Source organism: Neomonachus schauinslandi, chromosome 6 (assembly GCF_002201575.2).
Source record: "Neomonachus schauinslandi chromosome 6, ASM220157v2, whole genome shotgun sequence".
Classification (NCBI taxonomy): domain Eukaryota; kingdom Metazoa; phylum Chordata; class Mammalia; order Carnivora; family Phocidae; genus Neomonachus; species Neomonachus schauinslandi.
In genome coordinates, this window is record NC_058408.1 from 62,387,078 (window position 1) to 62,411,580 (window position 24,503).

The 24,503-nt window shown below is 39.4% G+C and overlaps 1 protein-coding gene across 1 annotated transcript in view; it reads right to left on the reverse strand.

The window, feature by feature from the left end:
* AKT3 (AKT serine/threonine kinase 3) overlaps positions 1-24,503 on the reverse strand; it is a 298,230-nt gene that overhangs the window by 158,152 nt on the left and 115,575 nt on the right. The window contains exon 2 of the mRNA XM_044916426.1: positions 14,569-14,694. Within this exon, the coding sequence (XP_044772361.1) occupies positions 14,569-14,694 (126 nt within the window). The remainder of the gene's footprint in view (positions 1-14,568; positions 14,695-24,503) is intronic.

Below are 24,503 nucleotides of genomic sequence, written 5' to 3' on the forward strand. Positions count from 1 at the left end.
AAAAAAAAATCCGCAATTTCATGGATGAACATGGGTGACATGTGAGGGCATTACACTAAGTGAAATAAACCAGAGAGAGAGAGAGACAAATCCTGTATGGCATCACGTGTGGAGTCTAAAAACAACAGTGAGTACTCTCTCCTGATTCTATCTATCTATCTTCACTGTCCCTGAAACATTCCCTGATTCTTCTTTTTTTTTTTTTTTCAGGGTACAACGCAGTGATTCAACAACTCTGTATGTTACGCTGGGCTCCCCAAAGGTGTAGCTTCCATCCATCACTGTACAACGCTATTACAATACCACTGACTATATATGCCCTGTGCTGTACCCTGTAGTCTGTGACTTACTCATTCTATAGCTAGAAGCCTGTACGTCCCACTCCCCTTCTCCCATTTTGTCCATTCCCCCCACTGGCCCCCTCTGGCAACCATCAGTTTGTGCTCTGTATTTATGGGTCTGCTTCTGCTTTTGTTTGATTTTTAAATATCTCCCTGAGTATTCTTAACTTCAGGATTTAATTCACACTGCTTCCCTCACTTGAAACATTTTTCTTCCCTTCTACCTAGATTCTGCTCCCTGAAAATCTCTAATGATCCCAGTCCTTACTCTCTACTCCTGAAGATCTAGTGCACTTAACATTTATATTCCACATGCTGGTACCCGATCACACACTGTTATGTATAGACTGCTTCACGTGCATCTCCTCAACTATATTGTAAAAGTTTCAGGGGAGGGGGTACTTCTAATTGTTCTGTTTTATTCATCACAGCCAGAATTCAAACAAACAAAGCTTCAGAAAACATTTCTGATGCAACAGAGTTTATCACAACTAATCCTCTTTCTCTTGTAAAGGAATCTCAATATTTTCAAGTTCACATGTCTTTAGAAACACAATTTACTTTATGATCCCTCCCCAGACCCAATCTTACTTATTTCTCCAAAATCTAATTGTACAGTTTACTTTACCTGTATGTATAAACAAATCCTGATAACTTCATTTGAAGAAAAGTATTTAAAGCCTACTCAAATCCTTGATTGTACAGCTACAGCTCTAACACTTAAGAGAGAGCTTTCTTTCCCTAGAGAAAGGATTAGATTTAGATTACAGAATAGTTAAAAAGGATTTTTCCCTTGGAAAACAATTAAAAGGTAGGCCTATCTATTCAGAGTAAATCACAGGACTCTCCAAAAAACAACTCAGTGAATTTTGGAAGATTATAAACCAACAATCTTATTAATTTCATTATAAACACATATAGAGGTCATCAAAGAGTCGTTATTACATCTGACCTATCTGGAAAACTCTCTAACTTCTTGTAACTTTAAGGAGAAGACCGATATCTCTCCGTTTCCATTCGGGAATTCTGACTCCAAATAAGTTATCCCGACTTTAAAAGGTTTCAATCGCTACCATAAAAATCTTGGCCTCTGGGTCTTACTGTAGCACAAAAACACTCCATTTCAAACTCAGGTATAAGTGGTGGGTGCATCGCACTGCAAATGAAGAGCATACTTTGGAATAATCAGTTCATTCATCTCCAGCAGAATTAAAAAAAAAAATCTCATCGTCAATCTCTTCCCACTTTAGGTCAGTAGGGAAACTTTGCTTTCCACTACACATTTCTCCAAAATTTATTCTTTTTAAAGGATTAAGTACTAAGTCATTATTTTGGCCTATTATCAGCTGCTTCACTACAACAGTAAGATTTTACATGCATTATTTTCTCACTTAATCTTCCCAATAATGTTTCAGAGTATTTTTGTCATTTCGATTCCACAAATAAGAAAATGGAGTCCGTCTGGTTTTTAAGTCGCTTGTTCAAAACCATCAAGTCATGAAGACTGTAAAACGGAGTCTCTAATCCACACTTTCTAGCTCTAAATCCTTGGCTCTTCGGAGTATGTCACACAGTTTTAGGACTGTTAGCTACTTACAAGAGAGGAAGTTAAGTTTTATTTCTTTATAACAAGCTTTGGACACTACACTTACTTGTTTTCTGCAATTAAATTTACAGAAACATGGTGACATACAGAGAGTACCAAAATCGTTTTCCCTCAAAGAAAACTGACCAAACTTCTTGATTAGTGTTTGTGCCCTCAAAATACCTGCCATCGATTGTGAGAAAATTACAGGGAAAAGCACCAATCAACTCTGATCACATGATCTATGACAGGGGAAGCTCTAGGTGGTAGATCAACAGTCAAGGAATAACACTGTTTCAGAATTTCTTTATAGAAATTACATTTGAAAGATGTCTCTCTGCCAGTATTAAATTATTGGTACCAGGCTGAGAGCACATTTGGAATATTTATTGGCCAAAATGTTAAAAACTGAACAGGAATTAACATGTAACACATGCCTGGAGTCTGATATCGGAATTTGTCCGGGCTTGTCAATCTTAAGCCAACCCTGCAGATTTCTTAAAATAATCTATCTATAAGAATCAAGAGCCAGTGTTGGGAAAACAACAAAAATGTAAGTTCCTACAGGCACAGAAACTGCAAAGAATCTGTGAATTCCGTCAATAATACCATTTAACAAAATGCCTAATGTCCACAGGACGATGGTGAAGCCCAAAGGACACCAGGCGCATGAAATGACGCTATAAAGAGAGCACTGCATGTTAATTTTCAATTACTTTATAAGAATATCCTATAGAGACAGAAACTTTAAACTTCATCAGTGAGCTTTTGGAAGCAATAACTGTTGCTGGTTGGATGATTCAATTATCATAAACTATTCTGGCATGTTTCAAAAGCATTGCCATTTTAAAACATAAAAAATGTCTAAAAATGCAACCATAGTAATAGATTCTGAGAGCATGGGTTGGGGGGTGAGGGAGAAAGACAATGACAAATTGGTCCAAAAGGACACTGAGACTTCATAGTTGGAAGACTATTGTGCTGACAATTAGTAACAGGAAGCAGAGCACAAAACAAGTGAATGAAAAAAGCTGAACCAGCAATGAAAGACCTTATTATAGGGCAGAAACATTATTGTAATAAAGGGGCAATGTCCTCTCCTCCATGAAACTCTCACACAGCCACCCTAGCCTCTTTTCTCTCTCCCTGCATTTCATTTTTCCATTAGCATCTGCTCGATTGTGTATTATTTCCAACCCAAAAGAACGCCTCCATAGCGGTCCTAAATTCCAAGGCTTCCAGGTCCTTCCCCACACCCTAGCCCTGGGCCTCATTTAACGCTGCTCAAATAAATAAATAAATGCGTTTAAAAAATTAACATAAAGATGGGGCAGAAAAAAACAGAAAGGCAGTGATTTAGCATGTAACTGCTGAGAGATCAAAAAACACATGTCCTTCAAGTCTAATTTGTTGTAAGGGCAATGATCATGAGTCATACTAAATGTCCAGATAATTCTGCCCCTAAAAATTAGTGTTTCTCCTATGACCTCTCTGGCATGATGAGAGCAAGGCTGAAATGTTCACACTAGTGAATCCTCTTCCTGGAGCTTCAGTTTCCTTAAGGAGAAGGAGCCAAAAGCTCTGAAACACAGTCACAAGATCTGATCCCCCGATACTGACACAGAAACTAGTCCAGAGGCATGGAAAGCCCACACCTTCCGAACTGCTGGAAACCCTCGTACCTCATGACCCTGAGGCGGCCTGAGATGCCTTAGGTGAGCAGTGGGGTGGGAAAAATCACTGGCCTCGAAACCTCAAAGCCGTGGGGTTTCCAGCTCTACGCTTCATAGGTGCACGACCAGCGGCAAACCCCAAGAGCTGAACTTCCCCAGCCATCAAGCAGACACATTATGGAGCCTGAAAACCTGTTAGCAGGCTTAACAGCACTAGGTAAAGGGCAGAGCACACAGGTGCTCAACAAGTGGTAATTACTATTACTGTGACTTCTCAGTAGACTGAATGTCTCAAGGAATCTCTGTGTGTTGCTGAGAGGCAAATCGCTGAATGTTACAAGAAAGGACTGAGAGATCCTTCATCGTACTTCCCTCACACCACACAAGACGTAACTCTGGAGTCCTGGGGGTAGTTGTGGGACCTGCCAATGTTACATAATAAACTCCGATCAAATGATCGGCCACCTAGCTATCGCCTGCATGCCTGTCCCCTTGCTACAGCATAAAAAAGAATTGCTGTGACTTAAAATACACCTCTAGAGACCACCGAGAGCCTGCTCTTAACCGAGTGTGTATAATACTAGGCACAGCACAGACTTTCTGGAGGGGCTGACTAGACATTACCTGAAGAGAGCTGTCATCTCTGAGCCCCACATATGATTCAATGCACTCCGGCCAGGTGTCGGACGGACCAGAGTCCAAATCACAGCTCTGTTCTGTATCTGCTCTGAGGCTCTGGGAAAGTTTCTTAATCTCTCTAGGTCTTGGTTTCATTATCTCGTTTGTTTGTTTGTTTTTTAGGTGATTTTATTTCATGTTGTTCTTGTCACGACAAAATGTGATCACATAAATAAAGCACCTTGTACAGAGCAGGCTCTTAAAAAATGTCAATTCTCTTCCCTTGCTTCCTTAAATCCCTCTTAATTTCTTTGTATTAATTATAAAATGGCATAAAGCACCAAATATGATGGGCATATAATCAGTTTTTACTCTACAATTTAAAAAACTAATTACACATAAACAGCTCCTTTCTAGAAACTAAAAAAAAAAAAAAAAACTTAAAATATTAAATACATAAATCAGGTGGGTATCCACATTCAACTTAACCAAAAATGATCTATAAACGTAATCAGGTCATAAATGAGTAGAGTCAGAACGGGAGTCAGAATGGTGTGCACAAAGAATTATTTTTACCCTTCAGAGATGGAAGGGTGTCATGGAGGAAAACGCTGGGATCAGTAGTAAGATAAAACAGTGCAGGGATCCTTAGCATCACAGGCTGGCTCATGTTGTGAGGTGGTACACGCTCAGTAAATTTTTACCTGAAAGACTGAGCTATATGGACCCATTAATAATTAACTCCATGTAAAAGAGCACACAAGTGTGTGGATAAACCCACACAGCTGCTTCTCACACGCAGGCTGCAGGCGGAGAGCCTCACCCCCCGCGCCCATCATCCCCTCCCCTCCATGCCACCTTACCTCTCCTTTATAAAGAAGTCAGGGTTTTGTGTTTTTTTAATAAACAGATAAAGAGATAATGTACCCTTTTCCAAGTGAAAAGCTATCATTTAAAACCTTTCTAGCTGAAGAAAAAACACTGCCTTCAGGATGGGATTTTAAAATGGAGTATTTCTTTGCATCAGTAAAATTCTCTGATACTCTAGTAGGAAAGACAATGAACAGCAATGTTACTTCAAGAGCGGCACACACGAGGCCAGGTAAGCTAACGGGGGGCCTAGTGCCTGACTCTGGCCCTGAGAAAACACAGTGTCTGGTACGATCACAGCATTCTGCTACAGATTTCAAGTGCCGTATCTATTCCCATCATTTATCCTTCTTCCTCCTTTGATATTTTTCACTCTATACAGGGATAAAAAAAATAACATACCATCTGGAGCTTTCATTCATATCTGAGGATTTCATACTCATTTAAATCAACAATAAGAGATTCAGCCGAAGTTTCTCAGAAATAACATTTCAAATTAATGCTATTCCTGTTACCTGGAATGTACTTCATCTTTTGAAATCTTACTATTTCTCTAAACAATCTCAATTTCCAAGAAGGTCTTCTAGATGATCCTCTCTTTCTCAAGCTCTTCTCAATATGTTAATTGTAAAACTTACTTCAGGTCTGAATCCAGACCTGAGGGTTATGAAATGAACACAGGCTTCGAGGTTAGCACTCTGTGAGACACGGGCTAAAATCCTGGCCCTGCCATTTGCCAGATAAGCAACCTCAACCAAGTCACAGAACCTCCTTCAGTCTCAAAAGTAGAGAACGTGATACTCACCTCAGAGCGCTGTGAGGATTAAATGGGAGAACATGTGTGAAAGGGCCTGGCACATAGCAGCGTTCAAAAGAAGCTTGGTTTCCTTCCTTATTTTGTTCTTTTTTCCCTCAGTACCTGGTACAATGTTGAGAACACAACAGACCCTCGATAAAAACTTTCTAAATATCCATTAGAACTTAGGTTTCCTACAAATAGGTTTAAATATTCATTGTGATAACTCCCATGTTTCCAAGTTGTTTTCCTTTAAATCATATGCGCACAAGGTAGGAAATTTCAAAAACAGAATTCAGTGTGTGAGGCTGTTAGTTGGGGCGTCTAGAAAACAGAGTCCAGGAAGGGGTCCGAGGCAAAATGTTTAAGAATAATCCAGTGAAAATAATTACATGTAGGGTGTTCTTTTATGTAAGTATCTTTGGAGAAATGGTAGTTAATTGTTGAACTTATGACAAGTTGAGAGAGAGTGGGAGGGAGGGAGGGGAAGAAAAGGGGAGGAGGAGGAGGGTGAAGGGGGGAGGAGGGAGGAAGGCTGGCTCTGTCAGGGTCCCTGTTTTCTCCTCACATCATTTAATGTAAGCTACTGAAGCTGATCAGTGCTTGCCTCCTTCCCCTAAGAATAAGCCCCACTGCATCCTCCATCTTACAAAAAAGTCATCATCTAATGGAAGACCCAAATTAATTTAAAAATTTCCCCCAATGGCTGGTAACCAAGGGATCCTCTTAGGACAGCCAGAAAGATATTGGAGGATTTTATTACTTTTATTAAAAAGCAAAAACAACTTCTGACTAAAATAAGGGGTAACAACAGTCACAGGGACCATCCCCTTGTGGAAGCTTTGACTTCCCAAGGCTTGAAGGTTTGAAGAATTTGGTCTGCACCCAGCGCCTCGGAGGCCAGGGCAACAGAGCTGCCCCGACAGCTTCAGTGATCCTTCCTTCCTTGGCCAGAGGTGGCCACGGGCATGGCTTGGGAGTCTAGCTCATGTGGTTTAGTCACAAGAGCTAGCCCTTACAGATCAAAGTCCTTGGTATTATGTGAAATTGGGATTTTGCCCCTAGCCAAGCAATAGTGACTGTCCTCAACTGCAAGAAAGTGCTACAAACAGTTTCTACCTCAAACTTGTAATGATCTTTAAAGAAAACCCAACCAAGTAGTTGCCTTCCCAGTCCAATGTAATTTAGCTGGAGAGAGAAGAATGGCTGCCATTTAACTCACCAGAACAAAATTACTGAGCATCTCCCATCCTACATGAATAGTTTTATTTGCATAGCATTTCACAATTTACAAAGTGCGTTCACATACAGCATCTCACTTATTTTTTTAATTTATTTTTTTTTACGGCATCTCATTTATTCCTCACAATAATCCCGAGAAGTAGGCATTATTAACCTTCATGTTTAAAGATGACAAAAATGAAGATCAGAGAAGTTATGTGATTTGCCCAGGGTCACACACCAGTAAAGGAGCAGAATCAAGACTCAAACTCAGGTCTTTTGGCTCCAAGTTGGATGACCTTCTGGTATATAGATCTCGTAACAAATGCTGTAGGAAATGTTTTAAATGAGTATACACAGTCATTGCACTCTAGAAATTTATCACACCCCTGGGATCTACATAAGCCCCCTCCCCGCCCCCACCACTAATTTATATTCCGACAAATGAGGCTTCAAAGGTAAAGACCCAACTATAGATTAGCTTCCCGTCAGTCAGGAAAGAGGGTGAGAGAGAGCTCAAGGAAGCTGCTAAGGAAGCTATGGGCTCTAACAGATATCTGACCAGGCCACAGACAATATGCTAATGAAGGAAGTACTACAACAGTGAAATTAGCTAATAGGAACCTCACAAGGAACACGCATAAATGTATGTTTATAAAGGACATGGAACGGGTGAATTCTTTCAGAGATGTAGAGGGTTGCTCTCAACACCTAGGAGCTGGATTTAAAACTCTGGACTCCACAGCCTGGTCCATGAAAGCAGGATTCTACTTTTTCTTTTTGCACACTTGCTGTATAATACAGAAAAAAGGAGGCAAGAAGAGAAGTTCTGTGGAAATTTTTTGTCTTGTGGTATTACGGTGTGGTCTGAATGAAAGGAAGAAAATATGTGACTAATTATGGCATTATTACTCTTTGTAATGGTCTAAAAACGATCTCCCTTTAAAGTGATTTTTAAAAAGCTTTTCTCCATTCCCCATTCTAAACTTGGTTTATCGGTTAAAATTTGCAAATAAATGAATACAGTACCACCCATAAAAAGGACAGATAGGAGGAAAATCTGACTGAAGTTATACTAATTCACTGTAGGATCAATTTTTAAGTAAGGCATCCGTTCCATACAGTGAGATGCTGCTATTACCAGACATAACTTTCTGTTTCCCTAAAAATCTGATCACATTTAGGAGGGGAAAAAAGCACCAAATCTTCAAACAGTCAAGTACATAAAATTGTTTAAAAATCACTGAAAACAAAACCGAGGTTAAGAACTTCATATGTAACTCAACCAAACAGAATGTAGCAATATATGTCAAAAAGAAAACGTATGGAACATTACAGAATAAGAGAAGAAAAAAGGAATACTGAAAACATATATAGAGTATAAACACAGTTATGATTTGGGCAAGTGTTTAATTGTAGGTACATAATACATCAAAAAATAGGGGCGCCTGGGTGGCTCAGTCAGTTAAGACTCCGACTCTTGATTTAGGCTCAGGTCATGAGGTCAGGGTCATGGGATTGAGCCCCGAGTCGGACCCCATGCCCAGTGAGAAGTCTGCTTAAGATTCTCTCTCTCCCTTTCCCTCTGCTCACGCATGCTCTCTCTCTCTCTCTCTGGATAAAATCTTAAAACACACACACACATATTAAAAAATAACAATTCATCTTCCTTTTGTGAAAAAGGGAGAAATTTGGGATTTTTCTGAGTAAGGAGAGGATACTTGCAAAAGAACTTTTCTTGGGAAGATGAATCTATCCTATGCATTGTTTTCAAATAGTCCAGAGAGGAGAATATGTGAAGGCAAGAGATCAATTAGGAGACTATCAAAATAGTCCAAGCAGGAACTGATGAAGAACTGAACTAGGATGGTAGCAGTGAGACTGCACAGTAAGGAAAACAAGACAATACCTTGCTGACTGACAGACTCACGGAGGGAAAAGCATGGTTTGCCTGCGGATGCACCCCTTCTATTATGACCAGGTACATTCCTTTTTTTATCAAATACTAATTGGGACACCCAAATGCTTAAAAGCCTCCAATGGTTTCCAACTGGTTTCCATTAAAAACATCAGACTGGTATTCAAGACCTTTTATGAGCTGATTACAATGTATCTAATCTTGTTTTTTCTCCAACATAAGTTCTCTATCTACTTAGGATATGGCCTCTTCTATTCACAAAATAAGCTACTCATTAATTCCAGACTTCATACCCTTGCTTATGTTGTTAACCTCACTGTGAATGTCCCCCTTCTTCCAAAAATTTAAATATCACCCATCATTCAGAGCTCCTGTTAAAATTCTCCCCTAGTCACCCTAGCTTACTTTTACCTATTCTCTCAACTTATACAGCCATTTATTTTCTATAAAATTCATTCTGGCAACCAATCTCATCTCTCCTCCCATTGCTGTGTGTTCTTTGTGTATGTCTTCCAGAGTCAATGACAAAGTCCTACATTCGAAAACTGTATCTTATACTCCTTTTAGTGTCTAGTATGGTTCCAATGGTCGATAAACCCTTTAAAAGTAAGCTATTCTGATCTCTTGTAATCCTTCTATATTTACATAGTATAGAGTTAGCCTAAATTTATAGGGTTGTTATTCTAGGTTGTATTATACGTTATGTAAGACTATGAACCAAGCCACAAGCAATTTCTCTATCCCCATGAGCAGCCACAGTGGAGGCATTAGTAGAAACCAAGTGATTTTTCTACATATTTAAAGTGTCTGTGTCTAATATTTATTAAGAGGTAAAAATGGTTTTTTGGTAGGTTTAAGCCCCCAAATTTCCTTACTTTCTTACAAAGAGAAGAAGAAAAATAGGTTAGTGCGTAAACATTTCACTTCACTTTTAAAACTGGCCTAAGAAATGTAGACTGACCTATTTTTTGAAAAAGGGACTGCAGAAAGGTTTCAGAGAGGAAACGGATATCATCAGAGTGGGCCAAAATTTGCAACATGGAATAAGGAAGAGTCTAGGAAGTGCTGCTAGGGACGCAGGCTGGACCTCTCCTTTCCCCCCACTTGAGAGTAAAAAGAAGTAGATCAAAAGTAGGATAAGCCCCAAGACATATGGACAGATGTTCAAATTCTTTGCTGAGGAACTGTTTTACTTTGGAGTTGGGTCGGTCACTGTCGGAATGTTGGAGACCGTGACTCTTGAGTAGACCAGCTTTGTGTCAGTGCTGGTGTATATGGACCCTGTGTTACCTTTCAGTCATGATGTAATGTTTGCCGTGCAAAGATCATCTCAGTCTATAATGAGCAACTGACCAAATCATAATTCTGATCAGAGACGCACTTTGCTTGAAAACAATTACTATTTTACTTACATGGCCACAGTACTATCTTTAGAAGGGACCTTCACGTACAGTTCGTATTTGATACACCCAAAGGATGAAAATCAAAGATTTTTATCTACATTTCAGGGGGCCTGGAGAGTTTACATTCTGCATGCCAAAGGCCATCTAGCAATTTAAAGTATTGGAACTCTGACCCCAAATCAGATCTTTAATCTAGGGAAAACGGCACCGAATGGAGGCGGGGGAGGGAAATAAAATGTAAATGACAAGAGAGAAATTTGAATTCTAACCTTGATTCTTGGCTACCACTACCTAGTATAGCAATCTTAAACAGATCACTGAATTTCTAAAGGCCTCCTTTTTCTCATCTAAAACAGGAAAATCTGGACTAGATGTTTTCAGACATTAATTCAAAAACGGTTATTAAGCCCTAATATGCAGGCACTAGGAGATGTAAGATAAAGAACACTAGGCTCTTTACCCCAAAATAACTTGCAGATTGGTAGATGAGACATAAAACATGAACAAATAACCCCAAAACAATGTGATAACAACAAAAGAGAACAGCTTTGTGAGGGGCAGGGAGGACTGATTTAGCAAAGACTTAGACTGGGGATTTAAATCTGAATTAATTCTTAAAGGATGCAAAAAAGCCATCCAGACAAATAGAGGACAGAAGGGCGGTCCGGTCAGAGAGAACAGCATAAACAAAGTCTCAGAGCAGAAGAGCCGTGGAGTTTGCCGAAGTGTGACCGGCCGGCAGAAGACACAGGAGGCAGGAGTTGAAAGCAGAGGTCAGACTGAGGAGGTCCCCGCAGGACACACTGAGGAGGCTGGGCTTCCTCCAAAAGGCAGTGAGGAACCAGGGCAAATGGCACAGTCAGAACTTAACTGTACAAAGGTCACTGTGACAGTCATGAGAAGTAAGGGTGGACGTGGCAGAACCTAGAGGCAGGGTGTCTAGTTAAGAATCTCTAGCAGAGATGGTGAGTGCTTGCTCTAGGGTGATTACAGGCAAGAACGGACAGAAGTTCAGAAAATAAGAACTCAGTAGAAACTCAGTAAAAACAAACTCAGTAGAAACAAATGCACTGGGAATGGGGAGACGATGTGGAGGAGGGGGCAAGGCATGGAATGAATGGGTGCAGGCTTCTGCTCAAGACAGAACTGACATACCCAAATACAGCGGGGAGAACCGACAAGATTATCCTGAATTCCACTTAGGACAGGTTGGGTCCCAGAAATACCCGGGGAGAGATGTCCAGGAGCCGGCTGAGTACAGTACCTTAGTGCTCAGGAGAGAGGCCTGCCCTGAAGACACGTCTTATGGGAATAAGCTGCCCATGGGTGGGAACTGAAGCCTTCCAAGTGAATGTGACACCCCCCCAGGGAGAGGGTATAAAATGAGAAGCGTCCTTGGCCAGAACCCACTGAGATATCACAATCCACACAACAGGCAAAGGAAGAACAGCAGGAGAGAGAGACATCCCAGAACATTCATGCCAAGAGAGAAGCTAGGACCAACAGTATGAAACGCAGCCCGAGGTGTCGACCCAGGAAAAGAACAACTGAAAAATGTCTGCTCGTCTGAGCAAGTAAAGTGGTCCCTGGAGAACTTACGGAGATTGGTTTCAATCAAGTGACTGAGACAGAAAGCGAGACGGCAGTGGATTAAGAGAAACAAGGAGCATACACCATGTTTGGGGGAACTTTAGATCAGAAAGGAAGGAAGGTGAAAGTTAGTGAAGATTGGAAAGAGGGATTCCAAGTCCCTACCGGTTCTCCTACTTCCCTTTTTCATATGGATAAAAAGCCTATTTTGGTCAAATTCCAGTAAAACCCACATATATTAAATTTGAAGTCACATTTTTTAATTATCAGGAAAAACAGGGGACTCATGTAGGTCTCAGTGGAATATACATATATAACGTTTCCCAACATACCTTAGAAATACATGGTAAAATCGTCTCTTTTTTCGCTTACTCAAGGGGGCCAGGGCCAGAGGGGAACTGTTGGCCAAGTAACCCTTCCTTGCTCCAACTCTTCCTTCTCTTAATGTCTCATAAAAACATTCTTTGTCCCCCTCAGCCTGGAATATCCTTCTCCCCTACTTTACTTAACTCCTATTCACTCTGCAACGGTCTGCTCAAACTGCCCCTCACAGAACCACAGCACGTAGGAGACAAATGGGCCTTGAAGTTTGTTACATCCGAGTGTTCCCACGATGCTGAGAGCTTCAGAGCATGACCCATCCATGGTCATACTCATGCCTTGTGGCAAAGCTGAACTCGGAACGACTTCTTCAACCAGCGTCCATTTCACTACGCCTCTCATTTCTGCACGGCAGCTTAAGATCGTGGTAAGTCAAGTTTTAAGAACCATCAGTCTTAAACAGTTTATTTGGTCTAAGACCCATGTTAACACACTTCTGAAAACGAAGGAGCGGTCTACAACTTTACTTGTTTGAGTCAATTACCTACAACTACTTGATTATACGAGTAAAGATTACAGATGTCAACTAATATTTATTTCGCGGATAGGCTGTCAGTCACTAAATAGGATCTCTCCCCCGGAGTGTAGCATTGATTCCAGCCTCTGCCAGTGGAAGTGTTGGAGCAGATGTGGGCAGACTGTGACATACAGTATGTCTTTAAAACTTGCTGGGGTGTGAAATTTCATAAGGTCAAAAAATGCTGCATTTTGATCAGCAGATACAGGAGTTCTGTACTTTTGTAAATTATTTCAGACAAACCAATACCATTTGCTAGTAAAATAGAGAAACTAAGAACTGTACTGGCTTTATGTAGGAGATAACGTGTGCTGCTAGTGTTTTAAAAGCCAATTTCTATCACTTTGAAGCAAATGCTAGTCCAAAAGTCTCTAGAATGAAAATGTGCTCTTAAGTCAATGCAATATACAAGATATTATTTCAATTGACAACAGGGTTTTAAAAATCATTTACTACTAAAAGAAAGCCACAAATATCTAATGAGCATTCTGGTGGGGGGAGAAATGGTTTCCTTAACTAATACGTACATATTAACAGTGTTCTCACTTCTTAAAAAATGAAATCCCTATATAAAAATCCATTTATAGAAACAGAGAGGTGTCTGGGTTTGTTTGTTTGTTTTTAAAGTTAGTATTCTTGCCACTCAACTGATTTCACAAACCCTTTGGTTTACTGCTTTATCTTATTCTTTAAAAAAATTAAAAGATAGTATCCATAAAAAAGGCTGGGGCTCTATCCAATTTTAAAATGACTTTTCTAACATTCAAGGACTTTTGTTATCTTGCATTTTTTTTCTGCTCCTATTTGATATTATTCATTTTAATTTTTTTGCTTCAATCTTTACCTCCTATCTGTTTCAGATGTAGCTAACAGAAAACAACATATAACCAAAATCAAAATTAAGAATGGTGTCTGGCTAAAGATTTCATCTCAATGGTACAGACTTTAGCTCTTATGCAAGTTTATTTTAACCTAACATTACTTTTTCAAATGCTTTATTTCTGAATTAACACCAGACAACCCTTTCGTTGATTAATTAATACAGCCAGCCCGAAGAGCCTGGTCATAACACAGTGAGGATAACTGTTGCCAGAATCACCAGAAGCAGCATCTTTCAGTTTATTCTGGGCTATGGTCAAGAAAATATATAATTCCTAAATAAATTTTCATTACAAACATTTTTCTTAGATACTTGTAAGGAAGAAAAATTTAACTTCAAACATAGAATCTCCCCAGAAAACAATTTCTGAAGTAATCACTTGTTTCTCATCCTATGATCAACGAAAAGAGCTAAGATCATGACAGGAAACCGATTAGAAATGTACCAGGTCCTGCAACAATCTTAACCAAGTTCACTTAGCAACGGAGGTCAAAGGTCCCTGTTTACATTCTATAAAGAAAAAACTTGAGGTACATATTTGGGGAATTGTATTTATCAAATTTAGGTTCTATATTCAACTATATTGTATTATATAAGACCATATATCATCAATAATCCCTATGCTAAGGAACTGAAATTGTATCAAAGCTGAAAACTTCCCTGCACTTAAATACAAGCCTAAACTTTTTCATAGGCTTCTCCTATATTGTAAGATAGCTGACACATGAGGTCGTGCAAATAAATAAAGGTGAATCAAAAATTATAATGGACTTACTTGCCACTGAAAAGTTGTTGAGGGGATAAGGTAAATCCACATCTTGAGGTTTCTCTTTATATCCTATGAATGAGCCATCTGTCTTCAAAAGGAAATATCTTGGCCTCCAGTTTTTTATATATTCTCCTACATGAGGAAAGCATGCATGTTAATGCTGGGGAAAAAAATGAACAGCAGCTTTTATGTGAAAAATAAATTATGTTACGATATATGTCCCACAACACTGGCCTCTAAAAATTTAGTTAGGCAATTTTCTTTTAACTTAGCTTACAAAAGAAAATACATAAGCCTGCAATTAAGATTCAATAAAAACTCAAACATGTTTTGTTTTTAATGATTTCACACTTTGATAATTCATTTGCACCATTATTTCTTCAGAGAATCATTCATCTGAGTACACATTTTGTTCAGTTTTTCATTTTATCAGATGGTTGTTAGAGCATATTTCAACCATTTTAAAAAGCCTTGGTAAATCATCCACATACGGTATCAAGGAATTTCGATGAAAAACACTTATCATAAGGAGGAACATGAAATAGATGTTTATCTTCCATGTACTACTGACTAATTGCATCATTTTTTAGGAAGAAAGGGGGAAAAGTCTTTTCATTGTTAAATCTCTATCATAACTTGTTTAAACAACATTTTATTGTTCTGAATAGGGAAATTATCTTCTGTAAAATGCTGTAAATAAGTCAAGAAAATGAAAGAACATGGGTTAACAGAGCTTAAAAACCATACACACTCACACAAAGAGTAGTAACTGTAAGAACACATGGTACTAGGCCAAGCACATAACAGTCAATAAATGCATATGTATCAAATTTTGATATAAGCTATCACCTAGCTATCAAAATATACATTTTTAGCAACCAGATCACAAGCTGCTTACCTAAGAAGCGACTTGACTGAATTTTAAGAAACAGAGGTGCTCCATGACACCATAAGAGATGGAAGGCTATCTGGTCTCAAAATTGTCAGTTCTCTACTGGATATTTCTACCTGGTTCTTCGATCTCAAATGCTGAATCAGAGTCCTGCAAGAAACTGAACCCAGTTCCACTTTCCCTACAAGTTAGCTTCTTCCCTGGACCCCAGTTGCCCAACTCAGGCTAACATGGGGCTGGTTCCCTCTCCTTCAGCTAGGCCAGCGCTGCCTTCACATATGTCTCATTTAGCCCAACCCAAAGGGGGCCCTCATGCCTTGCCTTCCTGCTGCTGAGCTGTGCCTGCCCCCCTGCCTTGCTCTCCCCCCTTCCATCCACATGCATCTATCCCTTCCAGATTAATCCTCCGTCTGTACCACTTTGATCTACGTCGCTTTCTGCTCAAAAATATTGACTCTGTTTAGTACAAATCTCTTAGCATAAAACGTAAGCAACTCCATAGTCTCACCCCAACATACATTTCAGATATGGGGTGTGCCTCTGGATCAGCAGTTCTCAAGGTCTTTACCTCACCCCTCTTGACACCCTTAACCATCACTGACAACTCCAACAATCTATTTAGGTAGATTATGTCTATGTTTACTATATTAGGAACTGAAAAGAAAATTTAAATGCCTTTATTACTTCCTTTAAAAATAACAATAAACTTATTACGTGTAATATAACTAACATTTTTGTGAAAATCATTATATTTTCTAAAACAAAAAAATCAGCAAAAGAGCAGAACTTCTTTCCATTAAAAAAAAAAAAAAAACCCTTTGATGTTTGGCTTCACAGAAGATAGCCAGGTTCTCATATCTGCTTCTGTATTCACTCTACTGTGGTATGTTGTTTTGGTTTAAGATACAGGAAAGAGATTGGCTCAACAGGTATGCAGCCACAAAGGGCAGGAGTATTGGGACAGTTATGGCTCTCTTTCTTTGAGGTTTTCTGAAAGGTTAACTGCAGTGTGGAATTTGAAACCATGTCAAGAAACCTACTGTTATGTGAAAATCCACTGGTCTCTATTACACATTGAATGAATCTTTTACACACTATGCGTGATTTTGCAACATCAAACATGGATCCTTTAGAAAACACTGCTTCACTGAGTTATACTGATCTTCCAAGTGTTGACACATTTGGTTAGGCAAGTATCATCAGAAAAGTAAGCACTGGGAAGCCATCAAGCTCACAATGGCAGATATGTTCTAATTTTTGCTTCGAAACTTGATTTTCCCCTTTGGTCCTAATTACTGTCAGTTCTTTTTCCTTGCAGTGATGTACTTCAACTGCCCCCCCTGGTGCTTACCACCTGGTAGATGTTAAATAATAATCTACCAAATGAACGAATACGTGAAGGAGATGCATACAAATATCATCCCAGCACATAAAAAGCACTTAAAGGGAAAGAAAAAGAAAACTTGACCCCCCTCCTCACTTCGCTTTAGTGAAAATATATGGCCCTAAGGTTAATAAACACATGCCAAATTTACAAAACCAGAATGTTAAATTCACACTTCCCATTACAAAGATGAAGCAAGTTCCTTTCTTGATTGTACTTACTTTATTTTTCCATTTTTACTTATGGACTCCTACATAATATTTAAAATCATTAGATATTAAATATCTAATTAGTAATATCATATTTAGATTTCAAAAGCTCCTGCAAAACAGTAACAGATTCATATTGGTATCAGATGCTCTAAGTCTATCAAGCTAAAAAATAAGCGACAGTTTAATAAGTATACAAAAGATAAAACAAATTCATCTAAAAAATTTAGAAGAAGAAAAATGGGATAGCACTATTTCCCATTTTATGAAAGTACTGAAAACACATATTCAAGAAATATGAAATTAAGAGAAATAAACATCAAATTTTCATTTCTAAGAATAATTTCCCGTCAGCTACTAATGCTGTCATGGGCTCAGCTGAAAGACACAGAACACCAGCACATAAATCTTCTATCTTTTTTGTTAAACAAATCTTGGGAAATTTAGAATATTTTATGTGGTCTACACCAAGACTTCTGGCTGCCAAAAAGTTCTTTTAAAAAAAAAATCTATTGGGGCGCCTGGGTGGCTCAGCCGTTGAGCGTCTGCCTTCGACTCAGGACATGGTCCCGGGGTCCTGGGATCGAGCCCCGCATCGGGCTCCCTGCTCCGCGGGAAGCCTGCTTCTCCCTCCCCCACCCCCCTGCTTGTGTTCCCTCTCTCGCTGTCAAATAAATAAATAAAATCTTTAAAAAATAAATAAATAAATATAAATAAAAATCTATTATGTATCCCTGACATATAATACATTACACCAAGACAGTGCAGGAGTCATTCGCAGTCAGGAATAAAATTGAAAAGTCAAAATTTACATTGCTGATAAAATAAAAAGTATTATTTCTCACAAATTTTGAATAATAATTTTGAGTTGATTCAGTTAAATCAGTCAAAAATTGTACTGTCACAGAAAGCTAACAGTGGATCTCCAACTTTAAGACTCTTGATTTTTGACCGTTGTTTATAATATGAATGGACTTCCTAAGAAGATGTTCAGGACAGAGTACATTTACTTATTTATTTGCTCTGGGTCCTAGAGACACAGTAGTGGACCAAAAACATAAGAAACACAAGGACTCGAACTCTTGGACTTTCTATTCCAGTACTACACCAGGTTTCAGGCAACCCCTAAAATTCAGAGAAGGCTTCTGAAAACTTCCTGAAAGCAGATCCTTTTTTATAGGTTCCCAGGAATGTTCTCAAGTTCATATAATAGCATGATGTGTTGGCCTAATTAAATATTTATTTTCTAATTCCAAAAGTAGAACTAAGAAGGGATTCTTTTTCTGCCAAAGAACTGGGCCTTACCGAGGACACAAATTCACAAGGTAGGGAATAAAGCAAAAAAGCAAGCTTTACTGCCCCCTACTAGGCCCAGAAGAGAAGAAGAAGAAGACTCCTAGCTCCAGAGAGTATAAAAAGTCATAGCTTTCCACGATACCATGACAGGCCACCAGGCACCCTGATGGCAAAGCAGAATTGTTCCTGCCGCGTTGGGGACCTTGTCCAGCTGGTCATGAAAAGGGACCTGCACACTCTCCTCACTGACTCGGTAGTTGAGGCAGTGAGAGTCTGGATGAAGAACATGTTCTCAAGCCGCTCTAAAAATATGGCCAAAAAGTCCTTGCTTTTATGGGGCGAAGTGCCCAGAACAAAGGTGCCCTCTCTGCCACCCAGCCTTTTAAGAGAGACTGCTAAAAGTCAATCACATCTTGTATTTTAAACATAGCATTTACACCTAAATTTACACATGCTGTATTAAAACCAAGCTGTACCATACTTTTGATATTTATAGCCCAGAGGTTTCAACTAATTTAAGAGACAGCTTGGTTGTAACAGGGCGAAAGTCTTGTTTAAAAAAGCAGCAGCCATTTACGGGGTACCGATTCAACATTTCTATGTGCTATCACAATAAACCTTCAGCAAGCGTCACAGCCACACCTGGACGGGATTTCCAGCACAATCTCTTCCCGACTTTCTATCTCCCTTCATGAAGGGTGCTTTCAATTCTTTCTCATACTCCTTGGCTGGAGGCTTTATGCTTTTTGAAGTACATGTGTTTTGATATTGGAAACAGCATATTTCCCAACAGGGATCCTGATATTTTGGCTTCTGTAGTGAGCTGAATGATGACCCCTCAAAAGATATGTACCCACCCTAATGCCCGGGACCTGGGAATATTACCTAAGACGGCAAAAGGGGTGATCAAGTGAAGGATTTTGAGAAGAGGGGCTTATCCTGGATGAGCTGGGTGAGCCCCAAATCCAATCACAGACATCCCCAAACATGTGAGGCAGAGGGGGCTTGGACACTCTGGGAGGAGAAGGCCCCGTGACCCAGCGCCGCATCCCCAGCCTACAAATACCTGGAGACACCAGGAGCTGGAAAGGCAAGGAACAGATTCTCCTCCGAAGCCTCTGGAGGGAGTCCGACCCTGCCTGACACCCGGATCTCTAACTTCTGGTGTCCAGAACGGTGAGAGAATTTGTTACTGTCTTTTGTTTTGAACCACCCAATTTGTTGTAATTTGTTACGGCGGCCCTAGAAAACTTACTGTGGTTTCTTAGCACTCTAACCAAAGGCTTGTTTATAGAACCAAAACAAAACCAAACCCTATTGGTCAGTTAAGTTCTCGGCATCAGTAGTAACAGAGACACGTAGTTAACACCTTACGAACGCAAAGGAAAAGATCCACCTACTCTCATCAACAGGAGAGAATCCTGTTTGTCAAATGTGGGGTTGGAAAGGCTATTTACTAGAGGTCACAGTTTCACGTGGTTATAACCGACTGACTTCAGAATCTGGACTTTTGCCAACTTTCTTACTTTACTTAATAATTTATTTCCTGTAAGCTCTTAAAACAAAAAACCTCAATGTTTTTGAGTGAATGTTGGCCACAGAGGACATTCTTGATTTCTCCAGCTGAGTACAATTAATATTTTGGCTCTCGGGCTTAATCTTTAATAACAACCTCAGATGGGAGATGGTATGAGCTTAAATTCATACTCATTTTGCACCTAAATATTTTGATAGAGTATTCAAGTGGATCCTCGTTATTAGTGATATGCATTCAACTCAGGGTTATCCAACAAAGTTGACAGTGCTCCTTTCCTACTGTTCACCTAATTTCAAATTATACTTGTTTTTAACAATCCTCACATACTACAGATTATTCCATTAATACTTCACTGAGATTCAGGTTTCTAGCTCCTGCTTTGGCACTTTTTGATGACTTCAACTTTGAAAAAGTGCAAATGTATACCTTAGGACTAAAAGCAGACTGAGGAAAACGTTCAAATGGTCTTACATCTAGAATAACCAGGAAATGCCTAGATTTGTTTAGACATACCAGTGGGAAAAAAGACCCCTAGAAATGATTCAGCTGGTATCCCCATAAGTGAATTATGTTGATAAATATTTGATTCATGCATTCATGCATTTGTACAGCAAGGCTGTGTTCCAGAACCTGGTCCCAACTCTAACTTCGCAAGAAGTAGACAATTAGATGTGCAGTCAAGTACGTACAGGCTGAGAACAGTGCAGAAAGACTCCTTCGTCTACTGGCAGCCTCATCTCCACTGGCATGGGCTATGCTCAAAACACAATTAGGTGCATGAACTAAGGTGTCATTAAAATAGATAGAGATAGAATCCAATTGAAAAGAAGTCTGTACAAGTGTAGTACTGTTTTTCACAAATCCTACACACATGGTCATTTAGAATTTAATTAGAAGAAACGCTTAAGCATCATTTTTAAGATAAGCTTCTTCCCTAGGATAAAATACAAAGAAAATGAATGACGCTGGTTACCAACAACTATACTGCAAGCAAACTGAAATTCTGATTTCTCTAAGAGATTCAGGGGACACAGCTTTTGAAAGTACCAACAGCCACTCACACGTGCTCGTGCTGTCACACAGGCTTCCCAAGCTAATCACTCCCGGAGCAAGAGGGCAAGCGCATGTCGGGAAGGAAGCATCACCGTCTCATCATAAAGCCGAAACCACTATAAGCTCAGCTTTCCTGAGAATATATATTCTCTGTATTTTATATCCATGTTTAATCACAATCCACATTTTTAAAACATTACTGTTTGTCTTTGTCATCTCAGAGGGGGAAAATGAATAATATCCACACTCACTGTGTCTGTTAATAACAAATAACCTTACACCTTCATTCTTTACAGAGGGGGAGAGCCAACAGTATTTATACAAACAAGCAACGGGCCATCTTACCACCGCATAAAGCATGCAGGTCACATTTTCAGAACAAAAGAAACCCTACTTAAGACAAACGCTATGCTGTGTAATAAAAGTCACAACAAATAATCGTGGTCAATACAGGATCAAGAAACTTCTCCAATGGGGCCTCAGTTCTTTCCCCGCTCTGCCTCTTCCTTCAAGTGCTCTGGGAAGGACAACATTATGCTTCGGAGCGAGCGTTATGCTGCAGCTTCCCAGCATGGGTGGGTCTGAATCCTGGCTCTTCCACTTCTCAGCCATGAGAACTTTAAGCTCTCTACTCCTAGCCTCCTGATCTGAAACCCAAGAAGCGTAATTGCAGCAAACTGAAGGACAGGACATGAAAGCACTCACCTGAGCCCAGCGTGAGTTAGATTTTGTTATTATTAAATAGTGGAACCACTGTCATTTATGGCCATATCATTTACAACTCATCTTCAAGCTTGCATTAAATATTCCACTAATCAGTAGTATGCTCATGCACGAATATGGTCATAAATGAGGTAACAGGCAACCGTCAGTAATAAATTTACTCTATCACCCCCCAAACCAAAGTCTCTTTAGCTAGTGTCAGGTATATAAAACTTGAATCCTCTCCAAAGAAATGAAAAGGCTATCCCACATCAAAATTAATTAATTAATTAATACATACTTCTTTTTCATGACAAGGGTAAGAATATCAGAGTAACTAGTCTTCCAAAAAAAAAAAAAAGAGCTAAAATCTCAGATCTCTCTGAATCATTTTTACTAAATGATATACACAGGGTACAGGACCATGAAAATCAAATAATTTAAAATTTCCCAAGAAGAGCTTTTCAACCCAAAAATGGCAGCTTTCAGTCAAAATAGATTTATATGACTTTAAGAAAGCTTTAGTCTTAAGTAAAAGTCTTCAAGGGACAAATTTTACCTAAGACAAAAAGAGGTTTAATGTTGATAGCAGTATAAAATCGATTAATTTCATCGTTCACAATATAGTTACGTATTTAGTTGCTTGTTGACAGATGCCAACCAAATTTACACATGAACCACCTAAGAGAAAATATAGCAGAATCTTTTTTCCACTAGTCGATCTTCATAAATAAATATTAGCACCACAAACAAATACTGAATATATAATTCACAATAGTGTGCTATGTCTTAAATATCTTAAAAATCATACAGCCAAATATAGTTACTGCGGAAATGCATGGTGATAAACATAACAAAACATTTGCAATCTTTGAAATTGTCTGTTCCATTTTTATATAGTGCATTGCAAGTGTTCTATTCCAAATAGATCTAAGTAAAAGCCCTATGAATGTGTCTCAGGGAATAAAAGAAGTAGAATTTCTCACTGAAATTATCATCGTCCTCTCTTACAAGTGTCTTGAAGATAATCCTAAGGATTTTTTTTTTGTATTATCTACATTGCAATGAGCTAGCATAGTAACAATTTTTCAACTCAAAGGGACAATCTGAAACGTAACTTTTTTAAAAAATGAAAGTACTTTTGCATATTCTACCAGCTTACTAGATCTGTTGATTAGGTGTTTCAGCTCCTACAAACGCAGAGGTTTGGGTTGTCATTCCCCTTTTATTAGTCCTTTCAAGCATAGTCTTCCCTTGCAGGTCACACTTTGCGGTGTCATCTGTGCAATCTCCTTGACCGTCATCGACCAGCTCTGGCTGTGTCTCCATCCTCTCTGAAAATTGGGTGGGGTCTACCACACATGCCCAAAACACTACACACTTCCGCCCCGCTCCCTCATCTTCAGGTACTGTTCATAGCTCAAAGCGTCACAGCTCAGAGAACAAGGTTCTTGAAACACTTTTATTTAGAACCGGGGAAAACGGGCTTCTGATAGATTCATTCATTCAAAAATACATTGTTTGAGTGTCAAAATGCGCACGTGCATGGAGAACACAGGCGTGGCGGATCCAGGCACAGGACCTGCCCTCGTGGTGCTCTAAGCCTAGCGGGCAGCTGTGAGAACTGCAGAAAAGTGGATGCTTTGGGCAATTAAAATGCAAAACGAGAAGTTTTTCGTGATCTAGGAAGTCATACCAAGGGGTGGCAGCATCTCCCACGTGTGGCATTTCCCAGGGCACCCCACGTGCCTTGTGGAATGGCGCTCCCTAACATCTGTGGTCTGATGCATTCCTGCGGGGAAAGGGCGTGGCAGGAATATCAGCAAAGGATCCCTCAATATTTCGTGGAAGAACTGGTTTGCTGCTGCGTTGGTTCCAAGATCAGGCCCTGCACCCATTCCTCTTGGAAGCCTCATGACAATACAAGCGGAGGCCTGGTAATCGTTTACGATGCTTCTTTCACCTAGCGTAACATGTAACACACCTGAGCCTTTCAAGTTTCAAGATCCTGCCTGAGCATTCTTTTTCTCTCATGGTTTTCTGCACAGTATTGATTAATGAGGTCATATTGCAAAACACTCAAATGTTTATGATGATTTCACCCTGCTTGTCTGGCTGTCACATAAGGTCACTGAGAGATTTGTCTGCTCTTGTACTGGTCAATGTTACCATTGCAACTGACCAGATGGAAGGTGTTTACAATTTTGGTGATTTTGCGTTGTGCTTCCAAGATGCCTTAAAAGCTTTCCAGATGTACCCACATTCCTCTGCCTTCCCACATATGCTCCTTCATGATTATTTTGAAAAGTATATTATAGTCAAGAGATTGTGCTTCCACTGCATAATGCATGAACTTGTCATTTTTATATTAGGTATAGTTTTCATATCTCCTTCCTAAAGAAGGCTGGGGCCCATGTTTTGCTTTGAAGCTGAAGCAGTGACGAGAAAAGGACCCACGTGCTAAATACCACAGATGTTCCAGAGTGACCTTCTCTAAGGTCAGAACGGTGGCCTGCCGGTACTTCACCTACTTTATCATTTTCCTCTCTTTTCCAGAACACTACACAATGATCACCTATCTTTTAGCATTCCGGTATTTGTTTCCAGGTATTCTGTAAATTAGTTAATCAAATCCCGGTTTCCTTTGTTTTTTGAAAACACTACACTTCAAAACTGTGATACTTAACTAATTATCCTTTTAAACTTAAGAACATCTTAAAAGAATTACAGTGTTCAGTTTTACTTTGCGAGAAAAGCAAGGTGAATGGAAAGACAGAGAAGAAAGAGAGAGAGAGAACAAAAAGCATCCACACAAACTAGCCAACAGAAAAACAGCATCTTGGCAATTTAATGAAGAATAAACCGTGA